This window comes from Nannospalax galili, unplaced genomic scaffold (genome assembly GCF_000622305.1).
Source record: "Nannospalax galili isolate Female #2095 unplaced genomic scaffold, S.galili_v1.0 scaffold4514, whole genome shotgun sequence".
Taxonomy (NCBI): Eukaryota; Metazoa; Chordata; class Mammalia; order Rodentia; family Spalacidae; genus Nannospalax; species Nannospalax galili.
The window spans coordinates 32,707-55,672 of NW_008333881.1; the positions used below are offsets into that span (position 1 = coordinate 32,707).

The 22,966-nt window shown below is 38.5% G+C and overlaps 1 protein-coding gene across 13 annotated transcripts in view; it reads right to left on the minus strand.

The window, feature by feature from the left end:
• Positions 1-22,966, minus strand: part of Fbxo38 (F-box protein 38) — a 55,627-nt gene that overhangs the window by 15,911 nt on the left and 16,750 nt on the right. For 7 of the 13 annotated variants that reach the window (XM_017797038.2, XM_017797039.2, XM_017797037.2 and 4 more), the window contains 11 exons: positions 22,659-22,824; positions 18,418-18,555; positions 17,182-17,319; positions 14,845-14,938; positions 13,530-13,660; positions 9,677-9,847; positions 7,944-8,086; positions 6,567-6,780; positions 4,314-4,433; positions 2,711-2,890; positions 452-1,180 (listed from right to left, as the gene is read on the minus strand). In XM_017797038.2, coding sequence (XP_017652527.1) covers positions 452-1,180; positions 2,711-2,890; positions 4,314-4,433; positions 6,567-6,780; positions 7,944-8,086; positions 9,677-9,847; positions 13,530-13,660; positions 14,845-14,938; positions 17,182-17,319; positions 18,418-18,555; positions 22,659-22,824 — 2,224 coding nt within the window. Of the gene's footprint in view, positions 1-451; positions 1,181-2,710; positions 2,891-4,313; positions 4,434-6,566; positions 6,781-7,943; positions 8,087-8,589; positions 8,735-9,676; positions 9,848-13,529; positions 13,661-14,844; positions 14,939-17,181; positions 17,320-18,417; positions 18,556-22,658; positions 22,825-22,966 lie in introns of all 13 variants that reach the window. The other 6 variants (XM_029561385.1, XM_008828668.2, XM_029561380.1 and 3 more) reach the window with 6 other exon arrangements.

Below are 22,966 nucleotides of genomic sequence, written 5' to 3' on the forward strand. Positions count from 1 at the left end.
GGGAATCACTAAACACTGCAGAGGCAGTTCCAGGAAACTGCTGAGCTCACGTGTCCCAGGCCAGCTGTCTCAAGTCCTTTTGCCTAAGTTCTAAGTCTTTCCTATCTAAGTCTTTCCATAGGAATCCCTAACTGGTGGATGGGAGCACGTTCCCCTACGGGGGCTTAGACAACAGAATCAATATTGTATTTAGGGAAAATACATACAGGTTAACTTTTCTTAAAAGCTACACTAGTCTAAGTTTTTTGGATCAAATATTTCACAAAGTGCTTTACAACCCCATCCACCACAAGTGTCTTAAAAATTATTTCAAGCTCTCTGTGATCCACAGAATCCCCAAAGACAGTGCAATTTACTATAAACTAGCTTTGTATAAGAAAACTCATGGAACAAGCTCAGGCCTTTCTCCAGCCCTACTCTGCAGGTGCTAATACTGGGAGCATTGTCATACCTGACTCAGATACCAGCAGTACATGGGACAGTCTGCTCCGGGCCCTCGTTAGGGGCCTCCGAGGGTAGTCTTCATTAGACTGCACGTCACAACTCTCAGGCTGGGAGCTCCCCCTCCTGTCCTCACCTGTAGCCCCACAGCCACTCCCATTAGTCCTCTCATCATGCGCTGGGCCTGAAGACCCCCCTTGTGGCAGAGTCCTATAGGAAAAGGCGGATCTCGTACCATCCGGGCCATTCACAACACAGGCTCGGCTGGTTGAAGGACGTTCCTCATCAGAACACCTGCTAGTTCTCCTTTGGGATTCCTGGGGCCTGCGACAGCAGCATCTGGGGCAGACAGAACTCTCTGCATCCATGGCCTCAGAGTCCTCTGACCCACCGGGGGAGCAGACACACTGCCTGGACACATCCATTTCTGTAGGGCTAGGCTCGGAAGAGCCCCCGCTGGTCACCGTCCTTACAAAGTCAGGGCTCTGAGAAGCAGTGCTGTGTGAGCTGGAGTTTCCCACTGTGCTGGTGGTGGTGCTGCTGCAGCTGGGATAAGCATCCTTGTTTTTTTTCTTTTCAGGAATATCCCTAGCTGCTTTCATATCGGCTTTGATCTGCTCACTGGTGACCTGACAGCCCTTCTCACAGCTGCTCTCCTCGAGGGGAAACTGCTTCGACTGGCCCATCTGATGGGAGTTGTACCTCTTTCGAAGTGGAGTCTTGCCTTTTCCACTTACTGCTTACAGAAAAAGAAGAACGGCCCGAGGAAAAGAAAAGATTTCAGTACAAATTCTGGACAAAAGGCAAGAGCAAATTTGGAACAGAAAACAATGTAGACTAATTTTCCTAAAGTGTGACAGTGCTCACATCACTTCACTGCTACAAAACTCTAGTCTGGTTCCTAGTGTCTGTCTGTTTCTCGGCTCAGCCTTTAAGGCCTACCATGTCGTGATTCTACACTGACCTTCTGTTTAGTCCCTCCACCTACATTCTGCACCCAGCCCAGCATTTCTCTCAATATACTGCTTCACAGTGTGGCCTCTGCACTAACCAACTAGTTAACCTCGAACTTCTATGCAATCCCTTCTGCACCCTACTCCAAAGCCATTACAGGATAGGCCCCAAAACACTGCTATCCATGTTTCCAACCTGACTCTTCAACTAAAGGTTCCATAAAGAGAACAACAGCAGGACTTAATTCATCCTGTAACCTTCACACAGTGCCTAGTGAAGTCCCCAAAGCCCAGTAAGACTCAGTGACTACAGAATGCAATAAACAAGTAAGGTTTTGTCTGGCCAATAAAGACTTTAGTTGTCTAGTTTAGAAACTGAACTTTCTAGGAAATATTTTAAGTTAATCAGTTGGTTACATTTTTTTTCCCTAAATCTTAGTTTCCACAAAGACTCTTCAACCACAGTGTACTATCTGAATTTAAACGGAACAAGCTTTCAGTGGTTAGTAAATTGTTCTAATCCAAAAAAACTGAACTTTGCATACATAATTCAGATATAATGATACCTATATGCTGAATTCAAACATATTAATAAGTTAAGTAGGGAAAATGAGTTGACAATTTAGAAAAAATTTTATCCTTTGCTAAAAGTGGTGAGTATGTGGCTCTGAGAACTGAGAGAAGAGACAAGGAAGAAGTATGAGCCGGAGTTAAGAGAATACAGCTTCTTAGTAAGGCAAAGGGAATAAGTTATTGTCTAGATTAAAAGGCAGCAAGAAATTACAAAAACATACTTTAGGGGGCTGGACATATAGCTTAGTGGTAGAGTGCTTGCTTAGCATGCTCAACACCTTGTGTTCAAAACCCCAACATCACCAAAAAACAAACACAGAAACAAAGGAAAAAACAATACTCTGTATTTTAGGACTCCTTTAAGTGCTACACCAGCCACCAACTTTCACTAACTACAACTGGACAGAAGCATGAATAGGTGACTCTTTCTTCACTGCTCTACTTAATACTTACCACCCCCTCCCTTTTAGAATTACAGGCCTCTTGCTGGTCCCTAAGATCTTGATGCCACAGCCACCTACAGCCCCACTGAGGGACTCCTAACTCTCACTGCCCTCCCCACATTTCTGTTATACTACATATGCCCACAACAGTATCACTCGGACTCTCTTCTTGCCCTCCTTTCTGCCTATCACATTTCATAAGGATTATGCAAACTGTACCATAAGCTGCAGTAGGAGCACACTATAAAGACCAAGTGTACCGGCTCTTAGAGTAACCGATCAGGGTAAGACACCACCCACCTGCCAATTCCCTGGGTTGTAAAGATTCTCCAGTTTTTTCTTCCCGTTCAGAATAGCGCCGAGCACCAGTCTTAGGAATCCAGACTTCCTGGAGTTCCAGACTGTCCTCTTCATCATCACTCTCTGAATCATGAACAGTTATTGGGGTTGGTTTTACCACACGTTGAAGACCACTAGGTCCTAAAACAAAAAGCAGAAGACTAACAAATACTCTTTGCCCAAGAAACCTCTCATGGAAGGTACTATTTCCAAAGACCTAGGGTCAGAGACACTTTTGTCTGTGTAGCCTCCCCTGTCACTCACTTTAACAAATACCTGCATGAGATTCTGAGAAAGCATATAAACTCTAAAGCATTATGACAACAGGAAGTATGATTAGAATGTCAACCAATGTTACATATCCCTAAAGGCAAACCTAAACAGAAGATCATACAGCCTCTAGTCTACAATCAATATTTCAAAAAGTAGAATAAATCAACTAAAAATAAAGTCAGGACTAGAGAGATGTCTCGGTTGTTAAGAACACTGGCTGCTTTTGCAGAGGATCCGGGTTCAATTCCCAGGACCCACATGGAGGCTAACAACCATCTGTAACTCCAATTCCAAGGGAATTCAACACTCTTTTTGGACCTTTGTGGGCATTGCATGACATAGGTGCACTTTTATACATGCAAACAATATACTCATACACATAAAAATAAATAATAAAAAAATAAAGTAACAGTTATAATAATTTAAAAACTAGGCTATACATTTTTCCAGTTCTGCAAATATAGGAGCCAAGGCAAAGAAGAAACATAGGGGACCAGTGAGCAGCTCCCATTCTTTAACTAATCACAGGTTTATCCTGAAGGTCAGATACATGCTATTTTGGGGGAGTATATACATTTATATAAAAAATTTCTTTATCTGCTTGGCAATAGAACTTTTAACCCTTCAGCTCTGACAAGACTAACATAAGCTCCACTCATAAACTGTAAGCACCAGGAAACTTTGCCTTTCTTTTTTCTGTCACACTGTGTGATGCAAAGTTAGACTCAGTGCATGCTGAGTAAGTGACAGCATCTGAAAGACACTTAAAGCAAAGCAACACTATTTTCAATAAGTAGTGATGAGCTTGTCATTCACCTTTGAAAAACATGTCTTCCTATCAGTAATGCAAAAGGCTGTATTTTTAAAGGCCCGTGAGTGCAGCCTGCCATAAATCAGTGCCAGAGACCAGGTTTCAGTCTACTTACTAAACCAGGTCAGCCTGTGTCCTGCTCTTCTTCCTCTCTAAAATGAGGGAAGCGTACCAACAGGGTATTTCATCAGGTTGTTTATTTTCCATCAACAATCTAAGTGCTTTCTTTTTCTACATCCATGCACAGCTACACAGAAAAAGCAGCTGACATTGCAGCTACAGAGGAAAAAATAAAACTTTAGCAAGAGAAATGTGCCTTAGGTAAGAGGGATACCAATGACGTAGTACAAGTCCCAACATCAAATCGCATACAACACATGAGTAGTTGCAAGGTTAGAGAACCTTCTCAGTGATTCCTATTCTCTGCTGTACTCAGGCTCCAATTTCCAGAATGATGAATGTGGAAGAGTCCATGATTACCTGCTTGCTCCTCATCTGCATCCACAGGAAGAACTGCCTGACTGTGAGCTGGTCTATCACTTCCACTCTCAGCAATCACCTCTCCATCTTCCTGTACCATGTCTTCCATCTCATTCAAAGCTTAAACAGAAATAAACAAAGTAAAAACCAAGGAAAACACAGAGAACCACAGCTGCATGTAAAACTGACTGGTAGACCCCTTCTAAAGAACAGCCTGTAACTGCTTCAGTGAAGAGACATTAAAAAGAAGTGCCCACTATTCTACAGAAGAGGAAATCACAGGTGAGAAAGGATTATTTGCTAGAGAAAGTATATTACTGGAAGACAAAAACTGAAAAAGGGACACAGTTGAGACAAAAAATGTACTCATCCCCTGAAGATGTTTACCAATGAGGCTATATATATGGTTTGTCTCCCTCTAAGCTACTTGTCTAAAGATAATGAAAGCCAGCTACTAGAGGACCCTGCAATTAGCTTATGAACAGTGAGCCTTGTGCTACCTGCTGCCCTGCTCAGTCTATATCAAGCATGGAAACACAAACTATACCTTCCTCATTCTATTTTCTAGAGGTTGGATTGTCACACACGCGTGCATGCGTGCGTGTGGTGTGTGTGTGTATGTGTATATAATAACCTACAGTTATAATACTTTGATAGCATTTTAATTCTTCATGTTCATCAAAAAGTCTTCACCACACCTACAGTCTTTCAACAAATAAGAACATGTGATTTCATCCTCACATTATTCCAAAGGATAAGTCCCATGAAAAATTGTAGATAAGCTTCAATTTACTGCCGATAGTAATAGCTGACTTCAGATGTTTACAAAATTAAATTCAAATCCCTCTAAGCCAACATTCAAGACACTTAACTCAGTCCCTTCTTTCCAAGTATCTTTCTCAACCGGGCGTGGTGGTGCAGGCCTGTAGTCCCAGCACTTGGGAGGCAGAGGCAGGTGGATCTCTGTGAGTTCAAGGCCAGCCTGGTCTACATAGTGAGTTCCAGGACAGATGGGGCTACAGGGAGAACCTGCTTCAAAAAGACCAAAAAAAACACTAAAAGCCAAATATCTTTCTCATTTACTTCAAAGAAGCACAAAGTTCAAGGCTTTTTAAAAAGATCTGGAATTCAACCGCAGATAATGGTACTAATGTCATGGATCTTAATGAAAATGAAATTTTTAAAAATAAAGGACAAAGAGATAGAAGGGTACAAAGGAAACTGAGGAGGAATGTGAATGAGGTAAGGGAAAAACCAGGAAAATGGCTACAGAGGTGCCAAGAAAAATATAGTATCAAAAGAAAGAAGCAGAAGACAGAATGTCAAATATTATTCAGATGTCCAGTAAGATGACCAGCAGGCTTGACAGGCCAGTCACTAATGACTTAGCTGAGACAGAGTTCCACAGAGAAGTGGGGAGGTGGTAGGCCGGGTGTACAGGATTCTCTGGTGAGGCCCTTCATTATCAAAGTCATTACATAATCTCAGGGTGTCCTAGTTCCAGTTAGTTACTACATCCAGAGGAATGGACAAAAAGCACAACAAAAAGCTGGCTAGAAAGAATCCTTTTGTAGATTTTATGGGTTAACTGAGAAACTGGAAAACCAGAAAGGAAACCAATTCAGCTTATTCTTACTCATCAGCTGAAGGGCAGATGGAGCTTATTAATATGTGTTGGCACACAGCAGCTGTTCAGTCAATATGAAAGAATTGGATAATTACACAGCTGAAATCTCAGGGGCCATTATTAGCCCATATACTTCATCTCCTGGGTAGTTATGAGACTTTACAGAGAAAGATATGGTGGAAGGAGAGGACCAAACTCTGCTGGTTGTCCTCTGACCTCTACACACAAACATACACATGCGCACACACAAAACCAATAAATAAAAATATAATAAAGATATTAAGGAGAGAGAGAAAGGGAGGAAGGGAGAGAGGGAGGGGGAGGAGGAGGGGGAAAGAGAGACTGCTTTGCCACAACCCTCAAAGTTAAATCTCAGATAAACTAGCCTCTAATCCTATCTATCACTCCCTCCCATTCTCTGCATTTTCACAGATTCAATATGTGGACAAGGATAGCTTTGGAAACAAGCAAGTCAATAGGAAAATTTTAACCTTCCTTTCATTTGCTTGTCAACTAGCTTCCCTAATGTGGAGAGTGGCAAGTTGAAAGGGAAAAAGAACAGGTTGGGGTCAGAGAACCAAAGCAAAACTCATTTCTATCTGGAGCTCACAGAAGACCTCGGTTACCATCAGCTGCGAACTGCTGCTCTCCTGGTTGCAGGTCCTGCCGAAAGTCATTCTCCTCATCTGAATCATCTGCGTGATGGTGATTGTTGTCATGGATGTTAGCATTATTATTCTGGGCATTATTATCATTGTCATTGTTGGAGTTCTGGTTGCTAACAAGGGCTGAGGAAACCCCAATTCCTGTGCCTGCACTCAGACCAACTCGAGCACAGCCCTAGGCAAAATCAAACCACATGTTTATTAATTTGAGTTAGTGCAGAATGCCTCATAACCTTTCATTCTGTCTTTATATAAGGACTAGTATTTAGGTACCACGTAACAAAATGCTTTAGCATACATACATGCATACATATATATATGATAGCATTTAAGACTCACTTCAAGCAAGGTAAAGCATTACTAGCCTCATTTATAGATGACAAGGTACACACTAGGAAGACATTTGTCTGACAGTATAAGTGGTTTAGCTGGGACTTGAAACTGAATTCTGTGACTGAGTCCTCTGCTCACTCCATTATACCGTACTGCTTCAATAGTGGGGATAGAACCACTAGTAACCATAAACATAAAACATATGACGAGAGCAGACATCTATCTATCTATCTATGAAGCAGTTTTAAAATAACATTTTGTACAACGGGGCCACCTTGGATTTCCTAGAATATTAGAAATTATTAGAAGAGATAGCAGCAAAGTAAAATTTCTAATATAAATTCCTAGTCCTTATTTGGACTTGGTGAGTTCCTGAGTAAGAAAAATTTCTAAATACTACAAGTAGAAATAGTTCCTAGCTCATACTTGCAGGTTCCCCTTTATCTTAATTAATTTACAGAACTGAAACAGCTTCCCCTTTTTTCCTTTCCCTTCTTTGAAGAACCCTTATTATCACTTATAAGAACAAGAAGGCAAGACTAGGAGGCAGGAACTGGCTAGACAGTGAGGGGAAAAAGACCCCAAAGAAATGTAGCCAGTTTCTTGGCTAAAAGTTAAAATGTCCTTGGGCCTGTTAGCAACATACTCTGTTCCAAAGGCCAAAAATGTCAAAATGTCAAAAGTATTTGGGAGCTTGTATCTAATCCTTAAAAGATTTTAGGGTTACCTCTTCAGAGGGGGGAATGTTGGAGGGGAGGGAGTGGGCATGGATTGGATCAAAACACCTTATATGTATGTATGAAATTCTCAGTAAAGTTTTTGTAAAAGTTAAAAAGAAAATCAAGAAAGTATTGCACGATTATAAACTTTATGCCTTCAATCAGGCTGGTAGTAAAAAGTCCAACTATAACAGTATAAAGACATATTATTAAAAACAAAAATACCACAGCTTGTTTTGTTTTTCTTCTTTCATGTCAAAAAGATTAAAATTCAACTGTGATTCACCTTGGGTGGCTCACGAAACATCTGATCCAGCGAAATAAACTCCAGGCTGGGCAATAATTCAATAAACTGGCCAAAAGAATCCAGCTTCAATGCATGGCACCGCACGAGGTTGATATCAACTAGTCGTGTCCACCTAGAGTGGTCTGTTGAAGAAATGACATGACCGAGAGAATTTGTGTATCACTTTCCCCATTACTGATGAATTTTTGCTACAGGTCACAAAAGATTTTCAAATCTTTTTTCTTTAACTAACTTTTCCCTTATTTCATGATCTTTAAGACATGATGACTCCGTATTACGACTTCTGCAGCTAATTTCACTGTGAGAACTACATGGCCTGGGAAACATTAACCTGAAGCTATGTCAGCCCTGATCTAAATGTGATCTCTTCATCAGCCTACATGCCCTTCAACAGATGGCACATTCACTTAGTAGAACAGTATGCACCTATTTCAAAAGAATGAAAAAGCTGAATATGCCTGCTGATATGGAGAGCTCTCCAAACACAGTACAAAAAATAAGGTACAGGACAGTGTATATATAGGAAGATCCTTTTATATAGAAATCATTTTAAATGCTATAGGACATAATATGCACAAAGTAATTTGTCCAGAAGAATATACAAGAAACTGTTGATGATGGTTACCTTGAGGAGAGTAGACTTTTTCATTTTGTACCTTTCTGTACTGTCTGAAATTTATCAAGTACATGTATTACTTTAATTTAAGTGTTAACAGGAGTTCTGAGTGATGGGATTATAAGCCACTTTTTGTTTTCTTCTTTATACTCTTCTGTATTTAAGAAAAACAAACCAAAAATCCAATAAATGTTACTTTTTTGAAGCGATCTATACCCACTATATCCTAAAGTTCATTTATTTTCCAGTAATATCGTGGTTCGGCTGGGCCAATGACAGAATTTAAGTTCCAACAGGTGAGACATGGCCACTCTGGCAAGTGATCTGAGCAGAGGACCACGGGCACTAAGAGCCTCGAGCAAGGAGATGCAGACCCTCGAAGCAGATTTGACAGCACAGGTCAAGTGTTTTGGTAGGTGTGTGCAAGGGTCTTTGGTTAAAGTAGATATCACAAGAAAAACATCTTCTAGCTCTAAATCTATTTAAAGCTTTGTAAATTTAGACAGTTAAGGACTTTTAAAACAAATAAAACAAACAGCATTACTTTTTCAGAAAGGAAAAGGAACTCATGCCTTAAGGAAAAACATTAAGTACAAAAGTCACTTCTGTACATGAGGGAAGGTAGAAACAGAGTAGTCATAGATGTTTTCACCACATTAACGTTTAATATATCACATAAATAAAGGTTTTAGAAACACATCCCTACTTTGTCCTTTCAGGTGATATGTCATCTTGAAGGTAACTCAAAGTAAACACAGATAATGTCCTAATGTCCTAGGGTCCTGGGCAGTAATTCTCAGGGTTAAATCTTATGAGCAAAGAAGTGTACAAGAAGATTTGGGCACTTAAGTCTACAACGCAGACAGTGCAAATTTCTAGTCGTAAGAGCCTTACAATTTTCAGGAGGCACTGAATTTACTTATCTATCCAACTCATTTATTAATGGCTCTCAGAACTTGTTATGAACAAAATATATAAAATATATGATTATAAAATATGTACATTTTATACCAGGAAGGTAATCCAACCACATAGAAAATAAAGACATTTTATTTTACTACCAAAAAACATAATAGCATGTTAAAGTTTATAGTACCTGAGATCCAATTGTATGGATTATGTAGATGGGGGCAATTATAAATTGCCAGGTATTTGATACAGGAAAAAACTTCATTGACTGCCTTCATTCCTATATCGGTAATGATACCAGGATTTTCTACCACATCAGCCAGTCCATACTTCACCAAATCTGCATTAGCCATTCTGCCTAGAAAGAGAAATAGATTTCAAAGAAAGTCTCTGTCATGGGAGGTTGCCAAAGTGCTATCTTAGCTTCCCATGCAACTAGACTGCTCTACTGTACCTGTGTTCACCATTCACCTGGCTTTCATTTTACATAAGGCATTCTGAATGTACGGTAGATAGAACTTCTTGTACAAAACAAGAACTTATGTTACAAGTCAAGGGATAGCTAATTAGAAAAAAAAATGCAACTGTTTAGAAAAGGAGAGAAAAGCAAAATTCTTAAAGCGTAACTGAGAGATGCACTGGTTCCTACAACTAGGAAGATTTAGGTCCATCTTTTAAAAAGAAAAATAGAATCATAAAAATGCAGCGCTCCTTGGGTGTGTTGGCACACACCTTTAGCCCCAGCACTCAGGAGGCAGAGGCAGGCAGGATCTCTGTGAGTTCCGGGCCAGTCTGGTCTACACAGCAAGTTCCAGGCCAGCTAGGGGTACAGGGAGACTGTGTCTCCAAGAAAAACAACAACAACAAAAACCCCGCAAACTATCTCATGGTATAAGGATCAAGTTTTTGGAGTTCACTGGGGCTATGGGAAACTAGGAATCAGATTTAGTTTCAGAGCCCATAGCGCACATGAGCAGAAGTGGAGTTCTAACTCAAGACACATGCCACTGCCCAAGCCAGTCTAGGGAGGGGAGTAAGTAAAAGGATCCTTCATCCTAAATCATGCCACTTGGAGCCATACTCAGCTCTTGCATGTCATCATTCTCACCTCCGCGGCCCTCATTCTCTAAGACGGTCTATTTGTCTTAGGACAAAAGGAAAAGTCTAGTTAGCTCAATTATATCCTCAATGTCCAGCACAGTACTAGGGATCTAAGAGCTTCGGCTCTCTCTCATAGTCTTTGTAATTAAGTGGTAAACACTACAAAGAAAACTCCATCACTGTGGGTGAAACTGGTCTGAATATTACAGCAACCTATCTTTAACCTGGAGCATGTATAAAGACATGTTTCCTGGATGCTGTCCATAGAAACACTGTACCCTAACATGACAAATGCGTGCCCTGCCCTCAGCGCATCCTGTTCCTACTCCAGGTTTCCTATTGGCCATAACTCTCAATACCCTGACCATATGATCTGGAATTCATGTTTTTCTTTTCTCTTCAGCTTACAGGACAGCAAAGAGAAAAAACTACTACTTACTAAAAGTGTCAGAAATTAACTATAAATGTATTTATCTTTTTGCTATGGATGGCATCTGGCTTGTTATATACCAGAAGATGGCCATGAACTCCCAATTCTCATTCTTTCTACTTTCCTAGTGCTGGGACTAAATGCCTTTGCCATCACGTATGGCTGTGGTTATTGGCTTTTCACTGTTTCCTTAGAGAGAGGAAAAAGTAGGAGCGTGCAAAGTATCTTATTAGATGGTATTGTGATTAACCATTGTAAGTAGGCCTCAATTCTGTCTCTGCACAGTTCTAGAACTTAAGGCTATTATCACTGAGTTCTATGTTGTGATCACCTTCACATGAAGCTCTGAGATAACAAACCCATGGAAATGATCCTTCTCTAAGTCTTCATTAGGTGAGTGAACCCCAGTCAACTTTCTTTCTAGTATATGGCATCTGCTTTTCAGCACATTCCTCACCCCAGTCTGGTACTGCAAATCTCAATAAATGCTACAACACAAAGGTGATGTTTCCATTTGTTTTGCTAGACACTTTCTACCAAAAAGTTAACTCTCTTTTTCTGCAGGGTACCACCCCTCCAATTTCCTGGAGGGATGCTTCAAAATCTGAACTGCTGAGAAGACTAAATGACAAGGCATGAAGGAGCAGATGTCTCTCTCCATTTATTTTCTCTTCTCTTCTCGACTAGCGTGAGGGTGCATGTGTGCCATGGAAGGCATGTGGACATCCTCAGGGGTTAGCCCTTCTGTTCTGCCTGTTTCAGACAGGGTCTCATGCTGTTCACTGTTACACTGGTGGACCAGCTGACCTGAGAGCTTCCAGGGATTTTCCTGCTCTACCTCCCATCTTACCATAGGAGTACTGAGATTACAGAAGTGCACTACCACCTCTGGCTTTATTTGGGATCTGGGGATCTAAATTCAGGTCCTCATGCTTGCCTGGCAAGTGCTTTACCCACTGAATCTCCCTAGCCTTCTTACTCTTCTTAAGGCAGTTTCTCAAAAGGAACCTAGCACTTGTCCTGAAACAGAATCCCTGACAATCTCTGGAGAAGCAGAACTGACATATGGAAGGGTCCAATAGTCTCAGAATGGCTTATAAAAAGGCCAACCCAAAGAGACCACTAAATACAAAAGAAAATGAAAGGGATTGTACTGAAACGCATGACAACGGCAGTCGAGAAAGTGAGGTGTTTTTATCCCATTGAAAATGTGTGATGACAGGAAACACCACAGGGATGTAACTGGTTATAAACACAGCAAACATCTACCTATATCTCTGGCAAATGAACTTTTAACTCAACTCAAAGACAACTCTTTGGTAGATCTAAAGGTGGTCACACTGAAGATAGGAAATTTGTTACATTATGAGCTTTCAGGAAACAGAAAATGAAGGTATAGAAAGAACATATTCCCAGCTTCATACATAGATACTACAGAAACAGGGAATGCTAGCAGCTTCCTTCAAAACCAGAGACGCCTGAGATCAATAGGCTATTTCTTTTTTAAAAACTACTTTACTACCTTAGCATTTAATGCCGTTTTGTAGAACCTGATAAGTTTCCAAGGTACACAGATTCAAAGTAATTGCAATATTAAGTTGTCTAGAAAAGGATGGTATGGTTATTTAAAATAACCTACCTGCCTACTAAGGCGAAGTACAACAATAAAGAAGGTAAAGAAATAAAAGCATACAGTAACTACTATCATGACATATAATAAAATCAAAGAGAAAGTAGTCTTATTTTTTGACCTGGACTGTCCTGAACAGTAGTATTTATACCTATGTTCTATAATGCAAATTTGACCCAAAAGAAACAAAATACCACCTGATGCGATAGTGGAAGTTCAAGAATTGTTATAAATTACCTGAGGAACAAACTGACTCTTGAATGAATGAAAACACAGTGGTGGGGATTTTCTTACACATCTTATTAATGCCATTTGGGAACAGTTGGAATAATGAATCTGAGTGACTTTAATTCCAGCCCCAAGGAATGAGTTCCTAGTTATAAGGGCATACTAAAAATGCTGTTATCAAGGCAGCAGCAATTATCATGAAATGGATACTGACCACTGTGTGCTCCCATTACTGGAGGCTTAACAGGCAAGGAATGGGACTTCATATGCGGGGACTATCAAAGGCTTCAAGAAGCATGGCAGATCAAATTCAACAAATGACACTAGGGGTGACATTCTGTGAAAACAAAACAATGAAGCAGAACGCGAAAGAAATGTGGACAGTAAAGTGGAGACAACTGCAAACCTAAATACAGATATACTGTTGATTTACTGCTAATCACTACATTCTCAATAACACAATAATACCAGAGGTGATGGGGGAAAAAAAAGTCATGTTTCTGACTGAAAAAAAAGTCTTCTCCAAGAATGCAAGCAATTAGGACTTTATGTTGTCTTATAGTCACGAAAATGATGGTAGATAATATTCGGATTTTAGTTTGTCAAGTGAGTTTCCTCCAGTAATTCCAGGGAATAAAACAAAAAGCTTACTTTGCAGTAAAAACTCATCTACATATCCCAGATGAAGTGTTTCAAACTGGGGAAACTCCAATTCTGCCATCTTTAGGGCAGAAAAGACACCATCTTTGGTTAGAGAAGGCTGGATGCGAACTTCATGCAACCTACAAATAAAGCAAAATGTTAAAGAAAATCATCAAAATCAGATTCCTCCTTATAATTTTACCAAAGTGTCTCAGGTATCAATAAATTTAACTCCTTATATTAAAAAAAAAAAAAAAAAAAAAAATTCTTTAAGTATTCTGATAACCAACTCTGATGATGGAATGGGAAACCAAACCAGGGAATTCTCTGCCTTTAGCAGAATTATTATGTTACTGATTAAAAAAAAAAAAAAAAAGAAAAAAGACTTGGATTTGTGTCCTATAAAGTACAGCCTCTTATCAAGTAGTACACTGTACCTAAGCAAGTAGTAATGAATGAATTCTATAGTAAGAACTTTTTAAGTATGATCAAGGCAAGAGTGTAGGACTGGTGGGTGGCTCCATGTGTTAAGTGCTTGCTGTGTAAGCCTGACATCCTGAGTTGGGTTCACGAAAGGTGATTCCCAAAACTTGTCCTCTGACGTCAACATACGTGTTATGGCATGCATGCACACGCGCACACACACACACAATAATAAGAACAGTAACAGAAGCATGTACCTGATGCTAGCATCTCATTAACATCTTTCTTCTGCTAGCTGCATGTGCCTCATTTTAATGAAGAATATACTTCTATGGTAGGTAAAAATACCAGCATTGTTTTGTTTCATTTTACTCATATGTAATCAATGTTCTATGAAACCCAAATTTGGGATTTTTAATAAACGGATTTTTTGAAAGGTGGTAAACAGCAAATGTAGCATCAAGTGATATGAAGAGAAGTCAAACAGAAGATGGAAGAAGTCCAACAATGAAAAGCCAATTCAAAGCACCGGCTTCAGAACAGCAAACATTATCATCAACAAGTCAGAAAGCCATCTACAGATTGAAATGATGATTCCTGAGAGGACGTGAGACACCGGTGTCCCCAATGCTATGGTGTCACACTCAGGTACTCCTAGATCAACTGCTTCTCTGTTCTGAGGCAGTATACCCTTCTAGGGATGGCTGGTCTATCAAATGGTCACTAGTGCTAAAATTTAAACTACCAATAAATGATGCAATCTGCTTTCTACTTAAATAGTTCCTTTGTCTCTTAAATACAAATAAGGCATGCTCAAATTTCATACACAAAGAGACATTCCCCCAATGTTTCTAAAAATCCTAACCCTAGGACAAAGGCACAGAGTGAAGAAAGAACCTACCTACGTGCAGCAGTGATGATGAGGTAACCAAGATCTACTTCAAGGGCATTTTTGCAAGCTCCTAAAACAATAGTGTGCAAATTCCTAAAGCCACCTGGTTAGAGGAAAAAAGAATAAAGACAAGCATTGTTTGACCTCCAGAACTTGGTAAAGCATTTATCCACACCTTAGAAAACAATTACTTGTTTAAAAGTAAATTTGTTATGCTCTTGCAGTCAAATCAACATCAAGATGAATTATTACTAGACTAGTAATCTCCTAAAAACAAATGAAAAAATACTCCTTCTGATAACATACTTGGAGCATTTGAAAATCTCAAGATTTAGACATTTAGTGCAGAAAGCTAGAAACTCATGAGAAAGTAGAGACAAGGGACTCTGACCCTTACTGGTCAAATCTTAAACCTCCAGTGTATCACAGAATGAGACCAGCACATCAACTATTTTTCATTTTTGTCTTTTCTATTTCTGTAGTTTTAATTTTTATTGTGTGTGTCGGGGGGGGGGGGATGGTACACATGCCTGTATGGTAGCAAGAGGTCAACACAGAACACCTCCCTCTATCCTGCACCTTATTGTTTTGTAACAGTCTCACTGAACCTGGAGTTTACTGTTTTAGCTAGACTGGCTGGCCAGCAAACCTAACATCCATCTGTTTCTGCGTCCCAGCACTGGGGTTACAGATGCATACTTCCTGTGAGACTTTTATATGGGTGCCTAGGGATCCAAATTTGGGTCCACATGCCTATTTTTCTCTAGCCCCTATTTGTTTTGTTTTGTTTTTTTTAAATAAATTTACAGCTACATACCAAAAATGTACAGTTCAATGAATTTTGCTTGAAGATGTTGAACTTTTATATATTAAAAAAAAAAAAATTCACAAAGCAGGTACTCTTTTGTATCTGGCTTCTTTGACTAACCACTGCTATGTGATTTATCCAAACAGCTAGTGGTTGTAAGTTTGCTAAACTGCTTTGGGGTACAGTAGTCTAGGTCTGCTACATGAATATGCCACATTCTAATGACCTATTTGCTGAGTGATCAGCATTTGGGTTGTCTCCATTTGGGGTCCATTAGGAACAATGCTTCTACAAACATCTTGTGCTGATGCACAACCTGGCCAACACTGCTGTCTTTTTCATACACATCATGTATACATGTAGTCACGGTAGTGTTCATGTGACACTCTGGCTTTAAATTGTACCTCCCTAATGTCTAGTGAATGTCATTGGCCATATGGATCAGCTCTTATGTGAAGGTCTTTGTATTAGTCCATTCCCATTTTCCTATAATGTGCTTTACACCTATTTTAGCAATATTAACCACATTTACCTATTACCAATGGTATTGGAGGATTGTCCATTTTATTTCATTATTTATTCATTTTACTTCCTTTTCCATTTTATTAGATTTTTAGTTTCTAACTATTAATTATCTAAGTCAATCTGGTTTTTTTTTTTTTTTTTTTTTTCAACGATGACTGGCAAAAGGCAACCCCTGTTACATAAAATTTCTCCGCTGTAGCCCGGGGTGGAAAAACTTTTTTTTTTTTTTAAACGAGGCCGGGCAAAAGGCAACCCCTGTTACATAAAATTTCTCCGCTGTAGCCCGGGGTGGAAAAACTTTTTTTTTTTTTTAAACGAGGCCGGGCAAAAGGCAACCCCTGTTACATAAAATTTCTCCGCTGTAGCCCGGGGTGGAAAAACTTTTTTTTTTTTTTAAACGAGGCCGGGCAAAAGGCAACCCCTGTTACATAAAATTTCTCCGCTGTAGCCCGGGGTGGAAAAACTTTTTTTTTTTTTTAATATTTAATTTCTTAATTAATCTGGTTTTTTTTTTTTTTTTTTTTTGCAACGATGACTGGCATAAGGCACACCCTGTTACATAACATTTCTCAGCTGTAGCTCAGGGATGCAAGACTATGTTTTTCTTTTAAGAGCCATAGTCTGTTAGATGACTCTAATACCCAAGTACCAGGCAAGAGGGGATTCCGAGGCCCAGGACATCTAAGTCATAAAATCTCTTCAGAGGTCAATGGAACTCTCTGGTAACAGTTTTAAGAAAGATCCCAAATAAAGCAGGGGTATTACTTATTTACAAAGCAGTACGTAATAGCAAATCAGAAAACCTGCCTGATCACTCCACTGCTTCTTGTGAGAAGGTTTAAATGCATAAAAAGGAAATGAGTATTTATGCTCGTGGACATTTACATTCAATCTAACACACCAGAAAGAAAGCAAAATTGCTGATTTAAATATTTTTTTATTTTAAAGACTTGTAAATAAAAATGTAACGTTCATTTAAAAAAAAATACTTTGTAACCAAAGGAAATGAATACCTGATCTCCAGCTGTCTTCAACTACATGCTGGATAAGACCCCCAAGGAATGGGACCCGAACCATTTCTAAGTGTTCCAAATTTCGTGCAGACGCCAAGCCTGTTACTAAGGGCACATATTTCAAGGAATTTGTAGGTCCTGGAAAAAATAATCAACAATAAAAATTCATTGTAATAGTGTAAACTGCTTTAAAGATAACTTTTCAAAATAACTAAAATAAACTCTGTATCTTAAAAAATGATAGTCAAATTATTGTTGGTTCTCTATGATCTATATGTCTTATTACAAATTAAAGTGTTAGCTTGTTAAACTTACACTTATTCAACACAAGAATTTTTTAAAAACAATGCCGAGATATGCAATATTTATTGCAAATACAGTTAAGTCACAATAATTTTTATTTCAGAATAGCTAAGGGAGAAAACTCAAGATGAAAATCTGAACATTTACTCAAGTAAACTCCTCTACCTTTAAACATTTTATGTGAACATTAATGTATCAGATACCAGAAAAGATCAAAAAAGACATGGCCTTGTCTATCAGAGACAGAACATAATTCCAAAAGGATAAAAAGGCAGAATGTATCATGTACCAAAGTAGTATCTACTACCTACACTCCATCAAAAGGAAAAAAGAGAAAGACACATATTAGTAAAAGCAGACTCTGATGGATGTACATAGGCTTAGAGGAAGGCTAAGAAAACAATCTTATGGTGTAACAGCACACTCGGAAGCAGTGCACTTATGCAGAGCAGTGAACAGACAAATGTGACCAGGAAAGAAGTCCTATCTTGGAAAGCAGCCAGAAATAAAGATATCAAGAGGGGCCCTGGTTATTAAGAACTTTGAAGCCATGTAGCGACCACTTGACAGTGCAGGACAATAGACAGGGATAGTAAAAGGCTTTGTTCTGCTGAGTAACATTATAAAAAGGTTTGAGGTAGAGTAAATATTCCTAATGTTTGGATCAAAGCCTAAAAAGAAAGACTGATATATATTATAACAATCCTGTAGAGTACAAAATGTGCTTGTATGGAATGCACAGATAGTCTGTTTTTTTTCCTAAGCTTGATTATGTTTCTACTGTCTATCAAACACAAGATATGCTTATATGCACAAGGTAAGTACAAAATATAATTAGTAAATAGCATAATTTTCACTACAAATGTAGACGTGGAGTTTGTCAGGATTTCTTTTAGCATTATGTTTAATTCCATCATAACCATGTACCATTACCTGCACAGTTCCTCATGACAAAAGTTCTTAAGCTGATGCAAAGAAAGTCTTTAAACGGCTGTGGTTTAGTGAGTCTGACCCACTTCATATAAAGGTGCCTTAGCATTGGGATACAAGGAACTTCAGGAACATTCACCCCTAAAGCACATACACACACAAAAAGAACAGACAAGAAAATGACAAAAATAACTTTGTACTCTGTACACAGTATGTTCAGTAGTCCAGTTTTCAAATTAACAATTTATCCTTTGAGGAGATTTATCTCAAAACCAATTACAAAATTAAAATCTGTCAAATTTGGTTCATTTAAAACAAGCTAGTAAAGAACATTTATGCAAACCATAAAACTAGGGTGCAATTTAAAACCCAATTTTACATTTAAAACATGTCTCAAAGCCATAACAACTCTTCTGCGATTTACTTGTCCTAAAGATGCAAAGTGAAAATAGGTTTCTAAAAGCAAAATTGTGAGGCTAGAGATGAAATACACAAAACCATGTTGGCTAGCCTTCAGCATTAGTTTATAGCAGACAACACAGAGCTTAAAAAGCCATTTTCACAATTACATAAATGTGAGCATCTGTAAATACATAGAAGCCAGCCAGCATGGCTCTGAGAATAAAATCCAACAGCTCTTTATTTTAGTACCTCAAATTAGTAAGAATACTGTATGCCTCTGATGAATCATAACCACAGAAGACTCTATCTAGAAAGGGGGAAGGGGTGAACAATGGGAGGAAATGTCAGTAGATATAGAAGAACTTGAGGAACTTGCCTGAGTCAAAGCACTACAGGTTAGGAAAAAAAGCCAAGAGATATAAGCCTATGAGAATAACCCAGTGGTCCTAGGTGATGGTATTTTAATATACAGTATCAGAAAAAATTAATGTAATGCAACATTTATTCTTGAGACTAACAAGAATAACTAGGGATAGCAATTATAGTACTTAAAAATGGTTGGTTCTTGGGGCTGGAGAAATGGCTCAGTGGTTAAGAACACTGTTCCTGCAGAAGACCCGGGGCCAAGTCCCTGCACCCACATGGCAGCTAACAACTGTCCGTAACACTCCAGTCCCAGGGGATCCGACAGCCTCTTCTGACCTCCGTGGGCATTGCATGACACAGGTGCACTTACCTACATGCAGGCAATACGTGCATACACATAAAATAAAAATAGTAAATAAAATATTTTAAAAAGAAAAAAAAAAATCCCATTTACAATGGTCACTAAATAAATAAATAAATAAATAAATAAATAAATAAATAAATCAGTAAAACACCTGGAGATTGGTTCTGACTCTGATATTAACATTTGAAATTTGCCCTGTTCTGACTTTTTTCTGGTTCCCTGTCTAGAACCTGTAATGCTAATTTCTCTTCCCTTTCCTTCTCCTTCACATCCCCTATTCACCAGTCAAGGACTTTCTTTTCTCCCTACAAATAAGGGTTATACAATTTGGGTATCTTTTAGATAGACCCACTGAAGAGGTACCCCAATTACCTCACCCTGCATCCCTGTTCAGCAAGGAAGAAGCCAGAACCATCTGAGACTCGATTCCCTATCTGCAAGTTAGGTAATCTCTTCAGAGGATGGTGTGATAAGAATAGGAGGTAGGAATTGGCTAGGCAGTTAGGGTAAAAAGACCCCAAAGAAAAGTAGTCAATTTCTTGGCTGAAAGTCAAAATGTTCTTGGGCCTCTCAGCAACATATTCCGTTCCTAGGCCAAAAATGTCAACAGTATTTGGGAACTCTTACCTAATCCTTAAAAGATTTTAGGATTACTTCTTCAGAGGGGGGAATGTTAGAGTAGCAAAAAGCCCCATTAAAAAAATACATAGGGGGCTGGAAAGATGGCTCAGTGGTTAAGAACACTGATTATTCTTACGGAAGACCTGGATTCAAATCCTAGCACCTACATGGCAGCTAACAACCATCCATAACTCCAGTTCCAGGGGATCCAACAGTCTCTCTGTCCTCCACAGGCACTGCATGACACGGGTGCACTTACCTACACGCAGGCAATACACACATACACATAAAAATAATAAATAAAATATTTTAAAATAAATAAAAAAGAAGGAACAGAACATGAAGTTATCAGAAAAAAGTGATGGGGAGATATGGGAGGAGTTGGAGGGGGAGGGAGTGGGCCTGGATTTTATCAAAACACCTTATATGCATGTCTGAAATTCTCAATACACTACTTAAAAATACAAAATTTTTAAAAAATGGGTGGTTCTTTAATAGTTAAGGCTCTGAAGATGAACCTACTCTACTTATAGGGATTACCGCCTCAATCTGGCCTCTACAAGTCACAGCTAACTTCAGTTTGAGCTACGTAAACATACTCTATGGAAATAGATGGGAAATAAAATTGGGAAGAAGACCAAAGGAAGAAAATAGACTAAGAGAGGTACAGACTGAGATGCAAAATACAAAACTCACAAACTGAGTTTATCATCTACCATTAAGTGGCGCTGCTGGCTGAATTAAGAAACTCAAGGGAGCAAAGTAAGAAAGACCCAAAGATAGTAGCTTGGTCCTTTTTTCTGCCAAACTTACCATATAAACAAATGACAAAATGACCTACCCCATTCATTATTATTAATGTTTATTTCTTTACATTACAATCATATAGTTGGGATAAAACTACTGAATCAATCAACATGAATTAATACATTTCAGTAAAATTTATTAAGTTCTTATATTTGAAATTAACCAATGTAGGCACTGTGGAAAATGTGCAGTCATAAAAACTTTTAACCTTAAAGAGGTTACATTATAAACCAGATATTATAGAAATAGAATCCTTTATTACCTAAAATCCAGATATTTGAATTCCTGATCAGAATTATTTCCACAATCTTAGAAACAAAGAGTCAAGCTCTATAGTTTACAGACACAGAGTTCTTGTCACTCCTTCCTCCCTTCACTATCTGACAGCATTTCAGAAATTTTTAATTCTTTAGATCATTCCCAGTATCTGAAGTAACATTTGGAACATTGCATATATTAAATATGAACATTAATGAAATAATCAAACACAAAATTTTAAAATGAAATATAAATTGAAAATATTAATAAGATATAAAATTAAAAATACTTGGGCTAAAGATATAACTCAGTTGATAAAACTGCTTATCTAACATGCACAAAGACCTGGGTTCAATCTCTACTACAACATCAACTTGGTATGGTAGAGGATGCCTCTAATCCAAGCACTTGGGAGGTAGAGACAACGAGGATCAGTTCAAGGTCATCCTCAGCTATATGAGTTTGAGGCCAGGCCAAGCTACCTGAGACCCTGTTTTTAATAAATAATTAATTTTTAAAATGTCAGACTATATTTCTATGGATTCATCAAAATTCCCTTAGCAGATTAAATCAAAGATGAAAAGTTAAATTTGATAAAATATTTGCCCTTATTTTCTTAAGTTGAAATTAAAGTAACACAATTTCAAAGAATATGCACATAGAAAATGCATAATATAACCAATGCAGATAAAGGTGTTTAGAACAAGGCCATTCCATCTCCATTTTTTAGGGAAAAAAGTTAAGAGACAAGATGCGCCAATTGAATTGAAAAACTGAATTGAAGAACATGGTCAGCTGACAGCGTGGTGGTGCACACCTTTAGTCCCAGCACTCAGGAGGCAGAGGCAGATGGATCTCTGTGAGTTCAAGGCCAGCCTGGTCTACATAGTGAGGTCCAGTCCAGCTGGAGCTACAGGGAGACCATGTCTCAAAAAAGAAGGTAAGGCACTTGCCATGCAGTAAAGGCAGTGGCCACACAGGCCATCGGACCTACTTAAAGATAGAAGGAGAGAATGGAGTCAATATACTTATTCTCTAACCTCCACATGTGCAATGCAGCACTCAGTGCTCATACAACATACACATAACCAGAGATACGATAATAATAAAATAAAAGCTATATTAAAAAATACATAGCCCATTTCCACCATCTCAAAAAAAACCAAATTGGAACTAGAGTAAGGGCAGGATTCAGTGAAAAACACAAAAAGATAAAAACCTTCAGAACTATTCAAACTGTTCAAGATGACAACAGACTGCCTGAAAAGCAACACTGTCCTGTGAGAGATCTGTAATAAATACAAAATCTGAGTTTTTATATCAGTCTCACAAGCATTTCTCCAAAATTTTCATTATTTGATTTAATGAATATAAACTCATATAGTGTTTCAAGGCATTACAAATAATCCAGAAAACAAGTACTCACCAACTAAATGCAAAGTTTGAATTTTGGCTCCTATAGGAATTTTGAGTTTATTTTCAGGAGGAATTGGAAATGCCCCATTACGATTACGAAATTTCCCCAAAATATGAACATGTGGCATATATGTCCAAATGGATTCTACCAACTCCAAATGAGATGTTTCTACACCCTAGAAAATAGCAACACACAGCAAGCATAAGGAAGGCTTTTAATTTAGGACCCAAAGCTTCTCTTTCTGTACAAGATGCTAAGTATGCAATGGAACGTAAGAAAAATGTGTTTAATGCATACAGTTTGCGTGTGAGTGAACA